General features: G+C 60.5%; 2 protein-coding genes across 9 annotated transcripts in view; one reads left to right on the top strand and one right to left on the bottom strand.

Moving 5' to 3' along the window:
• ITGB4 (integrin subunit beta 4) overlaps positions 1-13347 on the top strand; it is a 29526-nt gene extending 16179 nt beyond the window's left edge. Inside the window, exons 24-40 of one of the 5 annotated variants that reach the window (XM_032429691.1) lie at positions 422-570; positions 663-842; positions 1655-1803; positions 4432-4636; positions 5413-5567; positions 5958-6138; positions 6275-6412; positions 8212-8394; positions 8490-8621; positions 9725-9949; positions 10577-10813; positions 11500-11649; positions 12209-12397; positions 12482-12637; positions 12721-12885; positions 12978-13088; positions 13190-13347. In XM_032429691.1, the coding sequence (XP_032285582.1) occupies positions 422-570; positions 663-842; positions 1655-1803; positions 4432-4636; positions 5413-5567; positions 5958-6138; positions 6275-6412; positions 8212-8394; positions 8490-8621; positions 9725-9949; positions 10577-10813; positions 11500-11649; positions 12209-12397; positions 12482-12637; positions 12721-12885; positions 12978-13088; positions 13190-13329 (2845 nt within the window). In that variant the 3' untranslated portion in view covers positions 13330-13347. Of the gene's footprint in view, positions 1-421; positions 571-662; positions 843-1654; positions 1804-4431; positions 4637-5412; positions 5568-5957; positions 6139-6274; positions 6413-8211; positions 8395-8489; positions 8622-9724; positions 9950-10576; positions 10814-10946; positions 11106-11499; positions 11650-12208; positions 12398-12481; positions 12638-12720; positions 13089-13189 lie in introns of all 5 variants that reach the window. The other 4 variants (XM_032429687.1, XM_032429690.1, XM_032429686.1 and 1 more) reach the window with 4 other exon arrangements.
• Positions 13348-13728: 381 nt separating this feature from the next.
• GALK1 (galactokinase 1) lies at positions 13729-19990 on the bottom strand. Of its 4 annotated transcripts, XM_032429693.1 has the most exons (9): positions 19931-19973; positions 19440-19614; positions 18361-18550; positions 17799-17918; positions 17442-17577; positions 17151-17332; positions 14257-14407; positions 14011-14173; positions 13729-13919 (listed from the first exon to the last, which is right to left on the bottom strand). In XM_032429693.1, exons 2-9 carry the CDS (start codon positions 19602-19604, stop codon positions 13848-13850), a joined length of 1179 nt encoding a protein of 392 aa, XP_032285584.1. In that variant the 5' UTR covers positions 19605-19614; positions 19931-19973; the 3' UTR covers positions 13729-13847. The 4 variants fall into 4 exon arrangements, with proteins under 4 accessions (XP_032285584.1, XP_032285583.1, XP_032285585.1 ...); XM_032429692.1 differs by lacking the exon at positions 19931-19973 and having other exon boundaries at positions 19440-19641; XM_032429694.1 differs by lacking the exon at positions 19931-19973 and having other exon boundaries at positions 13816-13880; positions 19440-19641.
• Positions 19991-20331: the final 341 nt, after the last annotated feature.

The following is a 20331-nucleotide window of genomic DNA, read 5'->3' on the forward strand; positions in this document are numbered from 1 at the left end:
GCAGCCCCGGGTCAAGCATCTTGGCCCACATTACCTAGTTACTGAGAAATAGAGTCAGGATTTGAACCCAGCCTGTCTGACTCCAGTGCCCATACCCGTAGCATCTTTTCTGTCCTGCATCTACTCCTGGGATCCCACCTGAAGGGGTGTGGCTGGGAGGGTCTAGGGAGGGGCCCCATTTCATAGATGAGGACCCTGAGGCTCAAGAAGGCACAGTGGCTTGACTGAGGCTCAGAGTGAGGTGGTGGGGCCAGCATGGGCCTCCAGGACTGCCCAGTTCCAAAGACCCTGCACTTTTTGCTGCCAGGCATCTTGTCCCCTGCTGGGGAGAGGAAAAGCAGGAGGGTGGGGGATGGGGGTCAAGTGCCAGCATCATGGCCCGCCTGACACATCCCCACCTGACCCCCCACCCCTACCCCAGGCAGGACCACACCATCGTGGACACGGTGCTGACGGCACCCCGCTCAGCCAAGCAGGCCTTGCTGAAGCTGACAGAGAAGCATGTGGAACAGGGGTCCTTCCACGAGCTCAAGGTGGCCCCGGGCTACTACACCCTCACTGCAGACCAGGGTAGGTGGGCAGGCTCCCTGCACCACTCCCTTGTGCCTCCCACCCCAGTGTGGCCCCCTGACCCCTCTCTGCCCCCCCCAACACCCACCCAGATGCCCGGGGCATGGTGGAGTTCCAGGAGGGCGTGGAGCTGGTAGACGTGCGGGTGCCCCTCTTCATCCGGCCTGAGGATGACGACGAGAAGCAGCTGCTGGTGGAGGCTATCGACGTACCCATGGGCACCGCCACCCTCGGCCGCCGCCTTGTAAACATCACCATCATCAAGGAGCAAGGTAGATCAGGGCGGAGGGAGCAGGGGTGGGCAGAAAGGGGGCTCTGCGAACCCTTGTTCCTCCTGATACCTGAGTGGAAATGGGGCCCGGCCATGTGGCATAGGCAAGTCACTTAACCTCTGTGAGCCTTGGTTTCTCCATCTGTAAAATGGGCTTCTGGCTCTCGAGAGGGGTACGTCGCGGTACGTGCCTGGTAGTGAGCATTCATGTGGGAGCTTCTGTTATACTCTTCGTAGGGTGCTGGGTCCTCCTGAAGTTGCCCCCGTCCCTCCCATTGTTCTTCCCTCCCTTCTGGCCTTTGAACTTAGGAGGTTGAATAGACCTCCCTAGGATGCCAGGACAGGAGAGCAGGAAGGGCTGTGGGAGGGGAAGCACACACCGTCCCGCTGACGCCCTTGTTGCCTTCCCTACCTGCTCCTCGGGGAACCCCGGCTTGTTGATGACCGTCCTTCCTGCATCCGGAGGGCCTGCTCTGGCCCCTGAGCCCTCCTGCCCACCTGCTCCAGCAAACACAGGACTCTGTCCTGCTCTGGCCCGGTCCTCAGTCTCGGGGCCTCTTCTCTGGCTACGCCCCTGCCTGGCCTCCTTCCTCTGCCCTGACACGTCCGGGATGTCAGTGGGACTCTGTTCCAGCTCCCTCAGTCTTTTCTGGAAGAATTTTCCATTCCCTTCCTCTGCTCTCCCCAGAGGGCGGTGGGGTGAGGAATGAGAGGCAGACTCCTGGCGTCGAGGCGGGGCTGGGCCAGAGGGAGGGTGGGTGTGGAGAAGGGACGGAGGCCAGGACGCCCTGACTGTCGCCTGGGTCCTTGCAGCCAGCGGGATAGTGTCTTTTGAGAAGCCCGAGTACTCAGTCAGCGGCGGGGAGCAAGTGGCCTGCATTCCTGTCGTCCGGCGCATCCTGGACAATGGCAAGTCCCAGGTGTCCTACCGCACACAGGATAACACTGCGCAGGGCAACCGGGTAAGGCTCCGCCATGGGGTCAACGGCGTTTCCCAGGGTCCCAGCGAGAGCCAGAGTCCCCGGCTGCTGGAGGGGCCCCTGGCTGGCCTCCCAAGGACACACCTGCCTCTACCTGCGCCCGCCACTCGGCAGCAGGGGTGTCTCGCTCACCAGAAGTGCCAGTAGTGCCCGAGGTGAGGCCCCATCGCTGCCAGGGACACGTCCAGAGCAGTCATGTCTCCTTCCAACAAGCCGGTATCTATCAGGGCAGCCAAACCCTTCAGAGTGAAATGGACTTCCCCATCTGCCCCAGTCCTGGGGCTTTGGGCTGCTTCTTCCTCTTCTTCTTTTTTTCCTTAAGATTTTATTTATTTATTTATTTATTTATTTATTTATTTATTTATTTGAGAGAGAGAGCGCGCGCAGTGGGGAGGGTCAGAGGGAGATGGACGAGCAGACTCCATGCTGAGCTGGAGCCCAGTTCAGGGCTTGATCCCAGGACTCTGAGATCATGACCTGAGCTGAAATCAAGAGTCAGATGCTTAACCGACTTAGCCACCCAGGCGCCCCCTGGGGCTCTGGGCTTCTTGAGGTGGGATCAGAGGCCACATGGCCCTAGACAGACTCCTCAAGGGCTGTCACGGTTTGCCTGGCAGGCCCTCCCAGGGCCAAGCTGCAGGAGCAGCCCTTGAAGGCCAGCAGGGCCAAGCACGTGGGCCCACATCCCCTCCATCACTGGGCCCCAGTCTCCGGAAGAACCAAATCCAGGTGTTGCATGTGCTCGGCTTGGCTTACAGGTTTGTTTGTTTTTCTGAGTTTATTATCAACATTTACAAACTAAAAATATTCGTATCAGCAATTCACTTAGAGAGTAATAGAATGTAATGTCACGGGGCCCACAGTCCTGTTAGGCAAATGCAAGGGAGCATGTGCTCAGCGGGCTCCCGAAGCCTGACCACACCCTCTTCTTCACTTCCTTTTATTCGATGGAACAGTTCTCATGAATGCCAGTGCTCCCAATAAAAGTTCCAAGGAAGAATTTGTAGGTCCGTAAATGTCACTGAATACACCAAATTATCTAAGAGATTCTGGCAATCCTGTTGTGCTTTTATAAAGATATTTCAGTATTTACGTGTTTTTAAAAACATTATTATTATTATTTCCCAACTTTTTATTTTGAAAAACTTCAAACCTACAGAGAAATCAAAAGACTAATAAAATTAGCGCCCATTTACCCTTTACATAGAGTCGCCAATTAATATTTGTTTTCTGTCTTTCCTTCTCTGTAGACACAGGAATAGATGCACGTACATAGAGATGTATGTGCGGATATGCATCTCTCATCTGTAACTGTAGAGAGACGGAGAAAGTTGTGTTCCGTTTCATTTTGTTTACGGGACTATTCAAAGTAAGCTGTAGACATCACATAGACCCTACAGCTTCTGCCGGCCCCTGCTGAGAGCAAGGCTATTCTACACAACTTCATTACCAACTTTAAGAAACCTCACATTGTAGTATTACCTGATAATTGGTACATATTCAGATCTCTGCTTGTTCACATGTCCCCACAATGTCCTTGATAGCTTTTTTTTTTTTTTTTTTTTGCCCCAATCCAAGAACCAAGCAAGGATCTGGCATTGCATTTTGTCATGTGTCTGAAGTCTCCTTTAATCTAGTGCAATTCTCCCATTTTGTCTTTTGTGACTTTGCGTTTGAAGTGTTCCCCCCCCCCGGTCAGTTGTCTAGCAGGTAACTCCTGCTTTTCTTGGATTTGCCTCTTCGGGATCTGGGTTTGTAGCCCTTGAATTTGCCCCCTGCTGGGCCTAGATTTGAAATGTTAGTTTGCAGCGCCACCTAGTGGTCTCAGGTGAGCAGGACCCCCCCTCCCGTTGCTGCTGACGGACCCCATACATGTCTGTACACACAGACGCTCGCATCCCAGACGCTCAGGAGAGCTCTGAGGCATTGAAAGAGAAAGCTGGGGGGGCGCCTGGGTGGCTCAGTCGGTTAAGCATCTACCTTTGACTCAGGTCATGATCTCAGGGTCCTGGGATCAAGCCCCGCATTGGGCTCCCTGCTCAGAGGGGAGTCTGCTTCTCCCTCTCCCTCTGACCCTCCCCCTGCTCATGCTCATTGTCTCTCTCTCTCTCAAATAAATAGGACCTTAAAAAAAAGAAAGAAGGAAACTGGAGCTGATGGAGGCACCCTATCCAGGAGGCAGGGCCTGGGGCCTGGTGGGATCCCAGGCTTCAGAGCCGCAGTGTGGGGGGCAGGTCCTCTCTCCCTGGGTGGGGCCTGCCCGTATGGGACTCTCTGTATCTGCTAGAAATCCCCATCTCTGGGCCTCAGTTCAGATCTCAGCTCAGCTCTAGCACAACTATCTGTGTGAGCTTGGGCAAGTTTTTCGGCTCCTCATCTGTAAATTGGGGACGGTAACAGCTCCCCCTCACAGTGCTGTGAGGGTCAAATGAGCTAAGATTTGTAAAGTGCTTGATGCACAGGAGGTATTATAGGAACATGAGCCATTTCGTGTCCACGTGGGATTGTCTGTGTGTGATGGTCTCTGCCGTATGCACGAGGTCGGGGTGGAGTGCTTGGTGTGATTCATTCTCCAGGCCTGGTCTGACCCTGACCCCATCCCACTCCCAGGACTACATCCCCGCAGAGGGTGAGCTGCTGTTCCAACCTGGGGAGACCTGGAAGGAGCTGCAGGTGAAGCTCCTGGAGCTGCAGGAGATGGACTCCCTCCTGCGGGGCCGCCAGACCCGCCGCTTCCACATTCAACTCACCAACCCCAAGTTCGGGGCCCGCCTGGGCCAGCCCCACTCAGCCACCGTCATCATTGGGGACCCAGGTGCGCAGAGCCAGGAGTGTGCTTAAGCAGGTGCAGAGGGAGGGCTGGGGGCCTCTCCACGAAGGCTGCCAGTCTTGGCAAGTAAAAATACAGGATGCCCAGTGAGATTTGGATTTCAGATAATCAAGGAACAAGTTTTGTGTAGGTATGCCCCATGCAACAGTTGGGATATACTTATCTTATTTGTTATTTATCTTAAACTCCAGCTTAACTAGGGGTCCTGCATTTTATGCAGCAATCCTGCTCTCAACCAGAGAGGGTGGAGTGGCAGGCCATGAACCCCACCACTAGGCCTTAGCCCTTTGACTTGTCTCAGTTCCAACTAAAATGCAGGTGTTTCCCGGAGAGTCAAACAGTTCTTATGGGTCCTTAGGCTCCAGGATGGCCGTGTCTGTGAGCCCACCCCAGAGATTTTCCCAGAAGATAGGAGAGGAGGGAAGATTCTCAGGGTAGAGGGGAGAAAAGGGGGTGTGTAGGAACACATGTTCTCACATGGAGTATTCCCTTGGCTGCCACGGGAGAAAGAAGGGCAGACGAACTCCCTCCTCCTCCTCATTCCTCCAGAGACCCTCCTGGGTCCTCCACCAGGAGGGCAGGATGCCCTCTGTGGCACCAGTCGGGGCACCAAACCCCCAGGGGCCTGGGGTGGCAGCTGTCAGCTGAGTGCTGGTGGGGAAGGGTTGGGGGGAGCCCCCTGGTGGTGAGGGTGGATTCTTGCCTCCGTCAAAGAGGGGGTGGCTGAGCGGGCTGCTCCACTCGGGCTTGGCTCACTACAGACGAACTGGACCAGAACTTCACAAGCCAGACACTGTCATCGTTCCCTCACCATGGTGACCTGGGTGCCCCCCAGAACCCCAATGCCAAGGCTGCCGGGTCCCGGAAGATCCTTTTCAACTGGCTGCCCCCTCCTGGCAAGCCAACAGGGTACAGGGTAAGGTGGGAGGCAATGAGGGAGGTGGATGGGGAGGCCTGGTACCCACTGGGGATGTGGGCCACCTGAGGCCAGAGGGCCCCTGAGGGGGCGGAGAGGGCATGCTTCGGGGGCACAAGGGGGCAGGGGGAACCCCCATCTGCTTGGGGAAGAGGGAAGACCCATCCCTGAAGTTTTCAGACATTTGCCCTCCTTCCTGGAATGTGGCTCCTCCACCCACCCGGGAGACACGCCAGTTCTGTCCCAGCCCTGCTGTGTGAACCTGGCAGATCACCAACCCCTTGGCGTCTCATCTGTGCAAAGGGGACAATAAGAGCAGGAGGTCCGTGGAGGGACGAGCAGCTCTGGCCCTTGCCGCTCCCCACTGACTCTTCCCTCCCCTGGGGGCAGGTCAAGTACTGGATCCAGGGTGACTCTGAGTCCGAAGCCCACCTGCTTGACAGCAAGGTGCCCTCGGCGGAGCTCACCAACCTGTACCCATACTGCGAGTACGAGATGAAGGTGTGCGCCTATGGGGCACAGGGCGAGGGCCCCTACAGCTCCTCGGTGTCCTGCTGCACCCAACAGGAAGGTGAGGCCTCACCACCTGTCTGTCCGCAAGCTACCCTGATGCGCAGCCCTGCCCCCCCCCCCCCCCAGAACCCTGCCCCCCCCCCCTGCTGCGGCTGACAGCTTTCTCCCTGTACTGCCCCCTGCCCCTCCCTCAGTACCCAGTGAGCCAGGGCGTCTGGCCTTCAATGTCGTCTCCTCCACGGTGACCCAGCTGAGCTGGGCTGAGCCGGCTGAGACCAACGGCGAGATCACGGCCTACGAGGTCTGCTACGGCTTGGTCAACGAGGACAACCGTAAGGACCTGGACCCCTCCTGCCCCCGGGGATGGCAGGAAGGGGAGGGGGCAAAGAGCAGGAGGGAGGTCATGTCATCCCGGTTGCTGGTCGAGCCCCATATGTCTGGTGGCCTGAGGCATCGTCAGGTTTGTGGTCAGGTTTGGGCTGGTCGCATCCCAAGACCAAGCGCGGAAGCTCACAGGGCAGGTGGGGACGGGAGGCGTGAGATAGATGTGCACTGGGGTCACAAGCTCAGGGTGCCTTCCCGTACAGGGAACCAGGGTGGCTCATTTTCACAGGGGTCTCGTGGAGCCAAAGGAGAGTTGCCAGATTTAGCAAAGAGAGGATGCCCTGAGTTTCAGATAAACAGGTTTTTTTTTTAGTACAGCTCATGTAACATTTTATTTGGCAGCACTGTTCTTTCTTCCCAGTCCTGGGAGGGAGGGAAGGGTGGGCAACCCCACCAATTGCCAAGATGAGAAAAGTGAGGGAACTCGGTCCCACATCCAGCACGTGCAGGGACCTCCTCCTTGTGCCCTCACTTCTCCTTGGTCAGTCCCAGGGACGGGGACCTCACCACTTCACACGACCTCTGGACCTTAACATGGGTCAGGCTCAGCACTCCCGGAGTGGCCCAGCAGGGCAGAGGACAGAGAGATTATTCTAGACATCAGGCTTATTGCTCTTTACCAGCCAAGCAGACCACACATGACCTCAACAGCTGCATCACACCTTTGGTGCATTCTGGGTTTATAACACCTAGTCCCCCCATGACCACTGTCACAGAGGAAGTCTCCTCTGACCCCGCCGTGTATCCTGTGGAAAGTTCATTCCCAATGATTTCAGCCATGGCTCCAGCCTGCTGAGGTCTCAGCTGTGTCCTGGAATGTGCCAGATGGCCCCCTGGTCGAGGGTATCAGCACTTTGGTGGGTGCCCCCTCCCCCTCTCCCACTAGCTGACAGGGATGTGAGGGGTGGGCCAAGAGACAGTGCCCACCTTGGCAGCTAGAGACCTCCCCCAGGCTGAGGGGCCTCCACCAGCCAATTCTTTTTAAGCACAGTTGTTTGCTGGGGGCAGACACCAAGCTTACCAGGTATCATTTTCCAGAAGCCTCCTTTGGACCTCTTTGGAGACTGGGACCTTTTCTGGCCTCCAGTCTTTTATGCCTTCTCTGGTTTCCCAGAAGGCTTCCAACGTGGCAGGCCCCTTCTTGCTGTCCCTGGGCCTAGGCCCTGTAACTTGCCCAGAGCTACGGGGGTCACTTTCTCCTTCCTCCCAGGGCTGCGTGTCCGTGAGTGCAGGAGAGCTACTTGGCCTCCGCTCTTGGCTAACCTGACACTGTTGGTCGTCTTGCACACCCTTCACCCGACACCCTGAGCTCTCACAAGCCTCAGCCTGCCCTGAGATGCAGCTTCCCTGAGCCCACCCTCTGCTCCCGTCCTTGCTCATGTGACCCCGCGGCAGCTGTGGTGGGCGTTGGGCTATCTCTGCTCTCAGCGCTCGGGTGGCGGCGCCCTGGACACGGGACCATTACCAATCAGTAGAGGTGACAGTGGGGCCACCGTGAGTCTAGTCCTGGCTCGGCCACTTAAGGATGAGCCCTTCAGAGCGTTGGTGACACTTCTTGAAACCAGCCCTGCCCAGGTTCTCAGGGCCTGGCCCGACCCAGAAGCCCCGTAGCTGCTTGCTCCCTGCCTTGTTCCCTGTGCTCTCCCTGGGAAGTAAAGAGCCCGAGAAGCGGGGCCGCTACATCAGAGCCGGGGCTGGGCCAGGCAGGAACCTACAATGACCCGTCTGAGGCGCTCTCCCTGCCCAGGACCCATCGGGCCCATGAAGAAGGTATTGGTGGACGCTCCCAAGAGGCGGATGCTGCTCATTGAGAACCTTCGGGAGTCCCAGCCATACCGCTACACGGTGAAGGCGCGCAATGGGGCAGGCTGGGGCCCGGAGCGGGAGGCCATCATCAACCTGGCCACCCAACCCACGCGGCCCATGTCCAGTGAGTGGGGGGAGCACGGGGGGAGGGGGCGGGGGGGGTAGGGTAGGACAGGAGGCTGAGGCTAGGGCCCTGGCTCACCCCTCCCACTCCTGCAGTCCCTATCATCCCGGACATCCCCATTGTGGACGCCCAGTGTGGGGAAGACTACGAGAGCTTCCTCATGTACAGTGATGACGTTCTACGCTCCCCTCCTGGCAGCCAGAGGCCTAGCGTCTCCGATGACACTGGTGAGTGGGTCTGGGATCCATGTCCCCGGGAGCAGGTGGGGCTGTCACAGGTGTCCAGAGAAAGCAATGGGGCCAGTGACCACTAGGCATAGAGATCAAGACTAGCAGTCCCTCTCGGCTCCACATGGATATCTGCAGAGCCTACCATCTGACAAGCACCATACTGGCGTGGGGTACAGAGGGGACAAAGCCAACGTGGCCCATGGGCGGTCGTGTGCACAGGCAAACAGACTTGCTTGGGAGCAGATGCACACAGGGCTGTGCAGGGCCACGCACACGGGACCATGTGGAAACACAGCCTTACACGCGGAAGGCGGTGCCACGGACTCAGGACATTCAGGCCACCTCCCAGGGACAAGGCTGTGTGGGAGGGGGCAGGCATGACCCCCTGCCCTGCCCTGCCCTCTGGTCCTGCTCCTCCTCCCTCCTGATTCCCCGCAGTGCGGGATAAAGGGCCCTCAGCTGAACTCCCTGGTACTCAGTTTTAGCTTTGGCTCCACTGTGGGCCATCAGATGAACTGCTCACCCTCTCTGTGCCTCAGTGTTCTGACCTGTAAAATAGGATGCCAATCATACCATGCCATGAGTCAAAATCCTCCAGGATTCCTACTCTCTTCCATCCTTGCCCTGACAGGGCTGAGCTTGGGCTTAAGGAACCCAAACCCAAGGGTCGTGGGGGGTTTGAAAGAGCAGCAGGTATGAATCAGGTGCCCAAAGTCAGCTGCTAACACCACCTGGGACGCACTCTGTGGCTTCTGGAACTGTCCCTGGGAGGCAGGCAGGGGAGAGATTACTCTGACCGGTACACAGGAAACTGAGGCTCGGGCCAGGAGACCTCACAGCTGGTGACAGAGCCAGCGCCACCCCGGGGGTGGGGGGGCTTTCCTCACCGGCTGCGGCCCCGGCTGCACTTGCTCGCACGGAAGGGCTCCTCTTCCGCCTCGCGGGCCGAGGGTCCCGCCCGTCGCCCGCTCCGCGACCACACTTGGATTCCGGAGAGCCCGAGGACCGGCTCACGTCGCTGGCCTCCGCCCCGCCGCGCCCCCTCCCGCAGCCGCCCGCGCCCGCCGGCGGTGCCAACGCGGCCCTTCGTTGTTCCCAAGGCGGCGGCTGGAAGTTCGAGCCCCTGCTGGGGGAGGAGCTGGACCTGCGGCGCATCACGTGGCGGCTGCCCCCGGAGCTCATCCCGCGCCTGTCGGCCAGCAGCGGGCGCTCCTCCGACGGCGAGCCGCCCCGCGGGCCCCCGGACGACCGCGCGGACGCGGACGCGGGCACGGGCGGGGAGGGTGGCGGCCTAGCGCGCGGTGCCACACCCAGGCCCCCCGGAGGTGACGGGCTTGCCCCGCGCGCCCCGACCCCGCACCCACCTAGGCGCGCTCGCTTGCGGCCTGGGCCCGGCCCGAGCCCCCTGTGGCCAGGCTGCCCGTGAAGGCGCCCTGCCCTGCGGGGGGAGGTGCCACTGCGCGGAGGCGGACCCCCAGAGCCAAGGAACCCCCAGGGCAGGCATTCGGGCTGTCCTCAAAGCAGGACTGCCCGCAGGAGCGTGCAACTTCAGAAGTGTGTTGTGTCCTGGAGGGCAGGCCCTGGTACCCAGGGAGACCCCTCAGAGGCCTGAAGGGACACAGCGCAAGCATTTGGGCTCCCCGAAGGCAGGGCTAACTGCAAGGGCGGGGAGTCTCCCAGCTGGGGTCAGCAGTGCTCAGACCGTCCACACTGGCATCCTGAGGGCCAGCGGACGTGGGCTGCAGAAGCCTGTGACCCCTTGGACTCTGCCAGGAACACTGAGCTTCTGTCCCTGGTGGGCCAAGGGAGGCTGGCTTTATGCCGAGCACCCCCCCCCCCCCCGGCCCCCTCAGAAGATAGGTAATCCTAGGAATTCCCAGGGCCACAGGCTGCCCCATGGGGCTCTGGGTCCAGTAGAGGTCTGTCCCAGTGACCCTGTTCTCCTCCTGCAGAGCACCTGGTGAACGGGAGGATGGACTTTGCCTTCCCGGGCAGTGCCAACTCCCTGCCCAGGGTGACTGTGGCCAACGCCGCCTACGGCACCCACCTGAGCCCACACCTGTCCCACCGGGTGCTGAGTACGTCCTCCACCCTCACGCGGGACTACCACTCGCTGACCCGCACAGAACACTCAGTCTCTGCCACGCTGCCCAGAGACTACTCCACCCTCACCTCTGTCTCCTCCCACAGTGAGTGTCCGCAGCCCACCCTTCTTCTCTTCCAGCCCCAGGAGGTTCGGGGTACTGGCCCGGCCCCGCCCTGCTGCCCATCCTCCAACACACACGCCTCCTGCGTGCTCACTCTCGTTTTGTCCTGCCGTAGGCCTCCCTCCCATCTGGGAAGAGGGGAGGAGCAGGCTCCCGCTGTCCTGGGCCCTGGGGCCCCTGAGTCGGGCTCAGATGAAGGGGTTCCCTCCCTCTGGGGACTCCCGAGACACTATAATCCTGGCTGGGCAGCCAGCAGCGCCCTTTCGGGGCCCAGGTAGTACGGGGGTGGCCGTCCTGTGTCTGCGCAGCTGTCCTGCTCCATCTGTCACCCATCTGCTCATGGCAGCCACTGCCCAGACCAGCACCTTACCCTCCATCCCATCCCCATCAGTGCTGACGCCTAACACAGCCTCTGTCCTTTCCAGGGGTGCTGGGCTGGGGGAGGACAGGCACCAGGCCAGCGGGGGAGGGGTGGGGGGCCGGCAAGCCCACACCCACTCTGAGATGTGCGGGAGGTGCTGGGTGGCCTGGACAGGGTGTTGCAGGGTGAGCGAGCTGCCGGGCCAGCAGTCAGCAGAGAGGAGACAGCTGAGGGGGGTCAGGGGACAGAGGCAGGACTCCTGCCCAGAGACCCCGGACACTAACTGCCTGCGGCTTCCCGCCTTCAGACTCCCGCTTGGCTGCCGGTGTGCCCAACACGCCCACCCGCCTGGTCTTCTCAGCGCTGGGACCCACGTCTCTGAAAGTGAGCTGGCAGGAGCCGCGGTGTGAGCAAGCGCTGCAGGGCTACAGCGTGGAGTACCAGCTGCTGAATGGCGGTGAGGCCCAGCTGCTGCGGGCGGGCTGCGGGGCGGACGCCTGCCAGGCTCGGCCCTGTGATGGGACCCACAGGAGCACCCAGCTGGACAGGAATCCAGCCAAGTCCCTTGAACACTAATGGTCCCCACCAGACTTTCCTCACTTCCATGCTCCTCCCTGCCCTTCACTGCCCCCTCTCTCCTCATCTGTCTCCCTGGGCCTCTCTCCAGGTCATTGCCTCTGCTGGGTTTTGCCCGAGGCTTCACTGGCTTAGGGACCTAGGGCCTCTGCTGGCCTGGGAGATGGCTTTGTGGGAGCTGGGAAGTGGTGCTTCCCTGGGAAGACAAACTCAGAGCAGCATGACTTGGGCCCATAAACAGCCAGAACATAGGTGGGATTTTAGGCTGCGCTCATCCCTTGTATAGTGTACAGCCTAAACAACCAACCATGCCATTCCAGGCTGATCCCACCTGCCCCCAAACCACAGCTAATCCTGGGTGAGTGATGACCAGGTCTTGGTGGCAGCCTAGGGTAGGCACGGGAATAACACCTCTCCCCTGTCTCCCACCCCACCCCCAGGGGAGCTGTATCGGCTCAACATCCCCAACCCCAGCCAGACTTCAGTGGTGGTGGAAGACCTTCTGCCCAACCATTCCTATGTGTTCCGTGTGCGGGCCCAGAGCCAGGAAGGCTGGGGCCCAGAGCGCGAGGGCATCATCACCATTGAGTCGCAGGTTCACCCCCAGAGTCCGCTCTGCCCCCTGCCAGGTGAGCTGCCTCCCCACCCCACGGCTGCCCCCATGATGTCCCCTAGTCACCCACACACTGACACCCTTGCTCTGCTGCCTCCAGGCTCCACCTTCACCTTGAGCACACCCAGCGCCCCGGGCCCACTGGTGTTTACCGCCCTGAGCCCAGACTCGCTGCAGTTGAGCTGGGAGCGGCCACGCAGGCCCGAGGGGAACATCCTTGGCTACCTGGTGACCTGTGAGCTGGCCCATGGAGGAGGTGCTGCCTGCCCCCAGGTCCGGGGTGGCCAGGGAAGGGGTGGAGAGGGAGCCACAGAGGCTAAAGGCATCTTCCCTGTCCAGAGCCAGCCACCACGTTCCTGGTGGATGGTGACAGTCCTGAGAGCCGGCTGACCGTGCCGGGCCTCAGTGAGAACGTGCCCTACAAGTTCAAGGTGCAGGCCAAGACCACTGAAGGTTATGGGCCAGAGCGTGAAGGCATCATCACCATCGAGTCCCAGGATGGAGGTAGGGATCCTCACCCCTTCGTAACCCCTACCCTTTCTCTGGCCACCTCTTCTCTCGCCGTTATCTCTGACTGGCCCATCTGCCCATGCCAGGCCCTTTCCCACAACTCGGCAGCCATCCTGGGCTCTTGCAGCGCCCACTGCCAGGCGAATACAGCAGCGTCACCACCACCCACACCAGCACCACCGAGCCCTTCCTCCTGGGTGAGCTGCTGGGCAGGGGCTTTCCTGGGGGGTACACAGAGCTCTCAGAGCAGGAAAGCCAGGGCCCCAGGCAGAGTCCTTCAGTGCTTCTTCCCCTGCAGACGGACGGACCCTGGGGTCCCAACACCTGGAAGCAAGTGGCTCCCTCACCCGCCACGTGACCCAGGAGTTTGTGAGCCGGACGCTGACCACCAGTGGAACCCTCAGTACCCAGGTGGACCAACAGTTCTTCCAGACCTGAGCCCCCCACCCTGCCTCCTCTCCCTGGCTGTGGCTCAGCTACTCCATCCTTGGACCCCTCGCAGCCCGGCACACGCGCATCCTGATCACAGGGCCAGTACAGAGCAGAGGGAAGGTGTCCTCTGGGAGGAATGAAGGGAGCAGAGGTCCCAGAAGGCCCTTCTGGCTGCAAGTCCCCTACCCCAGGCCCAAGCCCATTTGTGTGTAACCAAAGAGCTGGGAGCAGCATGACAAGGGCCCAGCTTTGTTCTGCACTTAATAGATTTTGCTACCGCTCGGCTCTGCCCCGTCCGTTCTTCCAGGGAGTGCCCGCACAGAGCAGGGGGGGCGGTTCTGACACAGCCCCTCGGATCCCCGAGCACACACCCACCTCTAGAGGCAGGCAGGCGGGTCACCATGGTGGGAGGCACAAGTTTATTGAGCAGCCAGATGCAGAGGGCAGGCGCCAGAGGCCTGGAGCTTCGTGACGTGCTGCCCGGCAGGCCCCCTGCCCCCGGGGTGCCACCCCCGGGCAGTGCCTCAGCAGCTCAGCACCTTGGCACCATCGGCCGCCTGAGAGAGGTAGAAAGTGGCGGTACCACTGTACTGCTCCTGCGGGGGAGGCAGGTGCGGTCTGAGCGCGGCAGGGCCTCGGGGACCCACTTCTCCATCCCTCCTACCCCGGGCGCTGGGGCCCACCCACCTGTATGTGCTGCATGGCTTGGGAGGTGGAGGAGGCCTCCAGCAGGGTCACGGTGCAGCCGCCAAAGCCACCACCGGTCATGCGGCTGCCGTAAACCCCAGGTGCAGACAGCGCGGCCTCCACGAGCTGGTCCAGCTCCGGACAGCTCACCTCGTAGTCATCCCTGCAGAGGACAGAGGAGAGGGCGGGCCTAGCACGGGCCCCCCCCCGCCCCGGGGCTCAGCCTCTGCCCCCAGCGGTCCTCACCTGAGCGAGTGGTGACTCTCCACCATGAGGCGGCCGAAGGCTCGGTAGTCTCCGCGGCTCAGGGCCGCTGCTGCCTGGGCCGTGCGCCGGATCTCACCCACGACATGCCGTGCGCGCCGGAAGCCCTCCTTGCTCACCAGGTCTCTGCCAGCTGGGGAGGGAAAGGGGTCAGCGGGCCCGCCACCCACCACCTCTGGGCCCTGCCAATGTGGGGATGGGGGAGCCAAGGCGGTGGCCTGGGGGTGGGAGGCTGGGGGGCGGTTCTGACAAAGCTGCACGTAGAACCTTGTGTTGGTGACTAAGGTTCGGAGCCTCCCCCCAACTATAGAATGGGATGCTCATGTCACTCGGGGCGCAGTAAGCATTGAGAGAGAGAACGCATGGAGAGCTCCCATCCCAGCAGGGTGCCTGGCGCACAGTGGGTGCTCACTAAACAGCAGGGTAATCCCCAGACCCTTGTTGCTTCCAAGGTGAGGGGGAACACAGGGGAACACAGTAGCACAAGAGGGAGAAATCTTCCTGCTGCTCTTTATGCTGGAGCATCAACTGGGGAGGCTGGGGCTCTGGAGTTGGGGTACAGCCCAGGCAAAGATCAAGAGGCAGGGCACGCCAGGATCAGGCCCTCCCGCTGGCTAACACTGAGGTGGGAAGGGCAAGCTGAGTAGGTCGTGGCCGCCCTGATTGCCAGGGGGGTTTGCTACTTGATTCTGGATGCCACAGAGGTTTGGGAGCAGGGAAGGGCTGACAAAAGCGACTGCCTTGGGCAGAGGGTCTGAGCTGGGAGAAGCAGGCACCAGGAGCCAGACAGCAGCTGCTAAACACTCAGAAAGCAACGAGGGGCCTGATGTGGGGGGAGGAAGGGGAGATAAGAGTGGGAGGGGGGACAGTGAGGACACAGAGGTGACCGAGGTCTCAACCAGGAGTGACAAGGATAAGAAATAACAGGCAAGGGGAAGTCAGCAGGGGAAGCCTATAAGGGAGGAAGGACGAGGAGTTTCGCTGGGAATCAGGTGGGGGCTCTGGGGCAGCAGGTGGAAATGTGGGGAGGCTCCAGCCAGGGGAGCAAGGGGCTGCAGGCTTCAATCAGAGTCCTAAGTGGAACGAACAGTGGTGGCTGGTGCTGTGGGTTGAGGACAAAGCCTGGGGCGGGCACGTGCAGAGAAACAGGGCTGTGAGCAAGCAGGTCCAGTGCCGGCCAAGGGGAGGGGGTGGAAGCCCCTGGGAGAGCTGCTGTTTTGGGGGGGGGTGACTGAGAGGATTGAGAAGTGAACATAGATGACAAAATGGGGGCCATAAGCATTAGGTCTTCCCCCAACACTGGCATAGGAAAGAGATTCAATTTTAGAAGGGAAGAGAACTGGCCAAGTTTCCAAGCAGAAGGGGAGGAGCCAGGCAGAGGACAGGAAGGAGGCAGAGTAGGGCTTCTGGCACAGGACTCTGAAGGCAGAGGGGAGCACTGGGGTCCCCAGGGAGGGGAGACCCCCCGAGGAGTGGTGGGGAAGGGGTGCAGTGGAGAGGAGGGACGGCCAAAGTGTTCCAGTGTGAAAACCTCCGCCAAGGTCACCTGCACGGAGCAGGCGGGGCAGGTCTGAACGGGACAGTTCACCAAGGAGAAGCACAAGGCGGTCCCACAGGGCTGGCAATCGTCCCTGCAAAGGGCACTAGCACACTGCCAGGGAGGGCCCAACTCCCAGGGCCAGCAGCCTGGCCGGGGACGGGCTAGGGGGCTAAGCTGCCTGGTCCGAGGCTCAGCACTGCCACGTACTATGGGTCCCTCATCCAAAACACGGGGAGTAATAATGGTATCGGCTTCACAGGGTGTGGCAGAACCAGGGGATTTTCATCTGACCTTCAAACTATCAAATATACTATCTTCCTGGCCACGTGTGTCAGGAACCTTTTAGATACATGCACTTTTGACTCTGCAATCCTACTCCTCAGAATCTAATCCTAAGAAAATAACAAGAGAATGCAGATAAACTCGTGTATGAAAACAATCATCACAGTGTCACATGTGATTATCAGTAAATGATTAAGTTACGGTACACTTGCGTGCTGGAGTCTGTAGCTTTTACAGGCCCCGTTGATGACATGCTGGCATAGTAAAGGGTTCTCAGATAACGTTAGAAAAAGAGAAACAGGGGCGCCTGGGTGGCTCAGTCGGTTAAGCGTCTGCCTTCGGCTCAGATCATGATCCCAGGGTCCGAGATTGAGCCCCACATCGGGCTCCCCGCTCGGCGGAGAGTTTGCTTCTCCCTCTTCTTCTGCACCTCCCCCTGCTCATGCTCTCTCTCTCTATCTCTCTGTCTCAAATAAATTAAAAAAAAAAATCTTTAAAGAAAAAAACAATATTAAGGGGCACCTGGGAGGCTCAGTTGGTTAAGCATCTGACTCTTGATTTCAGCTCAGGTCTTGATCTCAGTTATGAGTTCAAGCCCCACGCTGGGCTCCACGCTGGGTGTGGAAACTACTTTAAAAAAAAAAAAAGGGGGGGGCCGCCTGGGTGGCTCAGTTGTTAAGCGTCTGCCTTCGGCTCAGGTCCTGGTCCCGGGGTCCTGGGATCGAGCCCCGCATGGGGCTCCCTGCTCCGTGGGAAGCCTGCTTCTCCCTCTCCCACTCCCCCTGCTTGTGCTCTCTCTCTCGCTGTGTCTCTCTCTGTCAAATGAATGAACAAAATCTTAAAAAAAAAAAAATTTAAAAAAAAAAGGAAAAGAAAAAAAGGAAAAACAATGTAAGATCTCGAGTAGCCCTGCTGAGGTAGGAGCCCTAGGTGTGCAGTGTTAGGGCCAGTGGCCAGAGCACAGGCGAGGCCCCTGGGGATGAGGGGGTGTACGGCAGGGTCAAAGCCACACGGAGGGCCCGGCAGCCCCGCAGGGTGCCCAGCCAGCTCTCACCCTCCAACTCTTCCAGCTGCACCTCCCGAAGGCTCTCCTTGCCCAGCGCCCGGGCCACCGCCTCACATTCGCGCCGCCGCAGCGGGTACTCGCTGGAGCCCAGTGAGTGGCGGACGTTGGAGTTGGTGATGAGCACGGCCAGCTTAGGTTCTGACAGAGGCACCAGGCTTGTCTCCAGGGACCTGGCATGGAGTTGGAATGAGGAGATGACAAGCCCAAGTGTCCGCGTGCCATACCAGCCAGTGGGCATGCTCCACCCAGAAGCTCCTGATGATGAGGGGAGCCCCTGACCTGCAGTCAATGAGCAGCGCGTGGCCTTTCTGCCCCAGCAGTACGATGAGCTGGTCCATGATGCCACAGGGCACCCCCGCGAAGCTGTGCTCGGCCCGCTGACACACCTGAGCCCGGGCAGCTATGGACCCCGAGTCTGCGGCGGGGGAGACTGGGGGGGGGGGGGGGGGGGGCGGGGGCCGGGGGGGGGGGGGGCGCGGGGGGGGGGGGGGGGTGGGAGCCGTGGTAGTTCCAGTGACACTCCAGGGAGATTCCCCACCCTCCTCCCGAAGCCACAGTAGAGGAAGGAAGAAGCTCTGACCACAAGGACACCTCAGGGAAGGAGGGCTGGATCAGGGACCAGGGTCTAGGAAGTACCTGGGCAGAGCTGCTGCAGGAAGGTGTACGTGGCCACTTCCAGGGATGCGGAGCTGGACAGCCCACCCCCCAGGGGCACTGAGCTGACCACCACTGCACTGAAGCCAGGGAGGGGTGCAGCTGGAAAGAATGGGTGGTGGTGAGATGGGCCATATGGGAGGATGGGCCCGAGGAGGGCCTGTATTTTGGTATGAAGGGAGGCAACTGCCTGATAGCTGCTTCCAGGGATGAGTCTCAATTGTCAGAGGCCACCTTGGCCCCAGCACCCTCCATCCTCCTACCCTGAGGTTCCTGGGACACAGTCTTCCTAGCTCTCCTCCTGGTTTAGGGCTCTGGAGGCCAACGGGCTAGGGGTTTGAATCCTGGCTCCTCCCATCATATAATGGGCAGCTCAAGGCAAGTTCTGGAACCTCTCAGGGCATCAGTCTCATCATCTGTACAATGGGGATACTCTCCCCCTGCAAGCTACCCCGTGGTGGATTAGATGAGCTAATGAGCTTTGTAGCTGAGAGGTGGTGCTCCTAGCACGGGTGTGAACTTGACCCTGGCCTCGGTCCCATACCTGGGTAGTGCTGAATCACTCCCTTGACATAGTTGGCCCAGCGGGGGGTCCCGGGCTCCAGTGACCGCTGGGCTGTGGGCAGCGGAAACTGCAGCCGCCGGGGTTCATCAGCATCCTCAGAGGTGGTGAGGAGGGAGACAAGGCCATCCGCCCGGGGGCTGCCCACCAGCACGGTCACAAGCTCCAGGGCCTGGCAGGAGAGACAGGGAGTGTGTACAGCTTCTGCCTGCTGACCAGTGGATGAGGCCCCGCCCACACTAAAATTCTGAAGAATGAAAGGTTTTAGATTCCCTTTGAGACTCAACAAGAAAGGAATGGGGGACGTCTTGGGGAAGAATCTAAGTGCTGAGTTGGCCCTGGGGGCTTGGGTCCTGCCCCTGGGTCTTCAGGGGCACGGCCAGTGCGGCAGAAGTGTAGACCTGGACTCTGCCTGAACATGGGCTCCCAGTTGTGGGGCAAGGGGGAGGAGAGCTCGAAAGGAAAAGAGAGTCGGAGGAGCTCCAACCGATGCCTTCCCATTCTGGAGTGGTCTCAGGTGTGCAGTACCCACTCACTTGCCAAGCTGCACCAGGTGGAAAGGGCCCCAGATCTAATCGCAGCCCCACCAAGAACCAGCTCTGTGACCTTGAGCAAGTCACTAGCCCTCGCTGGGCCTCAGTTTCCTCCTCTGTAAACTGAACCGTCTGGGCCGGGAGGTCTAGGGCTAGTTCCCCCAGGTCTGCGGGGTTGGGGCCCCTGGAAGACAGAGCCCGAAGCGCCCCCTTCCGCCTGCGGTTGGGGCCCCACAAGTTGAGGAGACTCCCAGGTTGATGGCGAGGATCGGCAGTCTGCAGAGGGCGGGCTCGAGCGGCACACCCCCTCCTAGCCTACTTCCTCACGGATCCCCCGCTTCCTCCCTTCCAACGTGGGAAATACCCCATCCCCGGGTCTCTCCCACGTGCTCGTCCCCCAGACTCGCGGGAGGATGGCTAAAGTTCGGTGCGGCCGCCCAACATCCTGCAGGGACTAGGCACCTCCCCGCGCCCCTCGGGCCTGCCCTTCCTCGGGGGAGGCTCGGGGCTCCCCTCCCGGCCCCTCACCATGGGCAGCACCAGGCCCTGGTTGTAGTCCGTGTGCTCCCCGATCAGGTTGACCCGGCCCGGCGCCGACACCGCCAGCTCGGGCTCGGCCCCGAACTCCTCCCGGAAAGCTCTGCGGGCCTCGGCCAGCAGCTCCGCAGCCTGGGGCTGTCTCGCAGCGGCCATGACGCTTGCCCTGCAGCGCGGCCCGGTCGGCGCGGGATGCTCGGGGCGGGGCCGCGCGGGGGCGGTGCACATTCCTGTACGCGCCCCCCGCCCCCACCCCGGGCCTCCTCCCGCCCCCGCCGAGCCAGGCCCGCCCCGCCCCGCCTCCCGGCCCCAGCCACCTGCTGAGCACGCTCCGCCGCGTACGCCCACCCCCGACGCCCCCACCACGGGCCCGCGGCGGACTTTGGGGAAGACCGGCCGGTGCCCCCTCGAGGGGTACTGGCTGGACTGGAAGCTCTGGGTTGCCCTTCCCTGACCCCGGCGCCCCTTTCTGTGCTACTCACACCGGCCCGGCCAGCCACCCACAGCCTGAGCAGCGGAGCCCGCATCCAGCGGACCTGGATTTCCCAAAGGGCTCTCCTAGGTCCTAGAGTCCTGCCGCTGTGAGGTCATCAGACCCCGATTATGAGTCTCTGAGAGGGGCCTAGCACGCAGTGTAAATTGAGATAAGGAAAGCCAATTTGGTGGTGACCAGGGAGTCGCTTTCTTACAGGCCCCTTTTCTAGACTGGTCCCGCCGGCATAGCTGTTAGCGATGGAAGACTGAAGGAGAGTGGCAGTAGATGGCCTCTCCCGGAAGGACCAGTGGCAGCAGCCCCCCTAGGGTGGGACTGTTGGCCTCAGCAGGTGCTTCCTCAGCCTTGAGCCTTGGATGCAGAGTCTGACATTCACCACCTCCTCTTTCA

This window comes from Phoca vitulina, unplaced genomic scaffold (genome assembly GCF_004348235.1).
Source record: "Phoca vitulina isolate PV1807 unplaced genomic scaffold, GSC_HSeal_1.0 scaffold41, whole genome shotgun sequence".
Classification (NCBI taxonomy): Eukaryota; Metazoa; Chordata; class Mammalia; order Carnivora; family Phocidae; genus Phoca; species Phoca vitulina.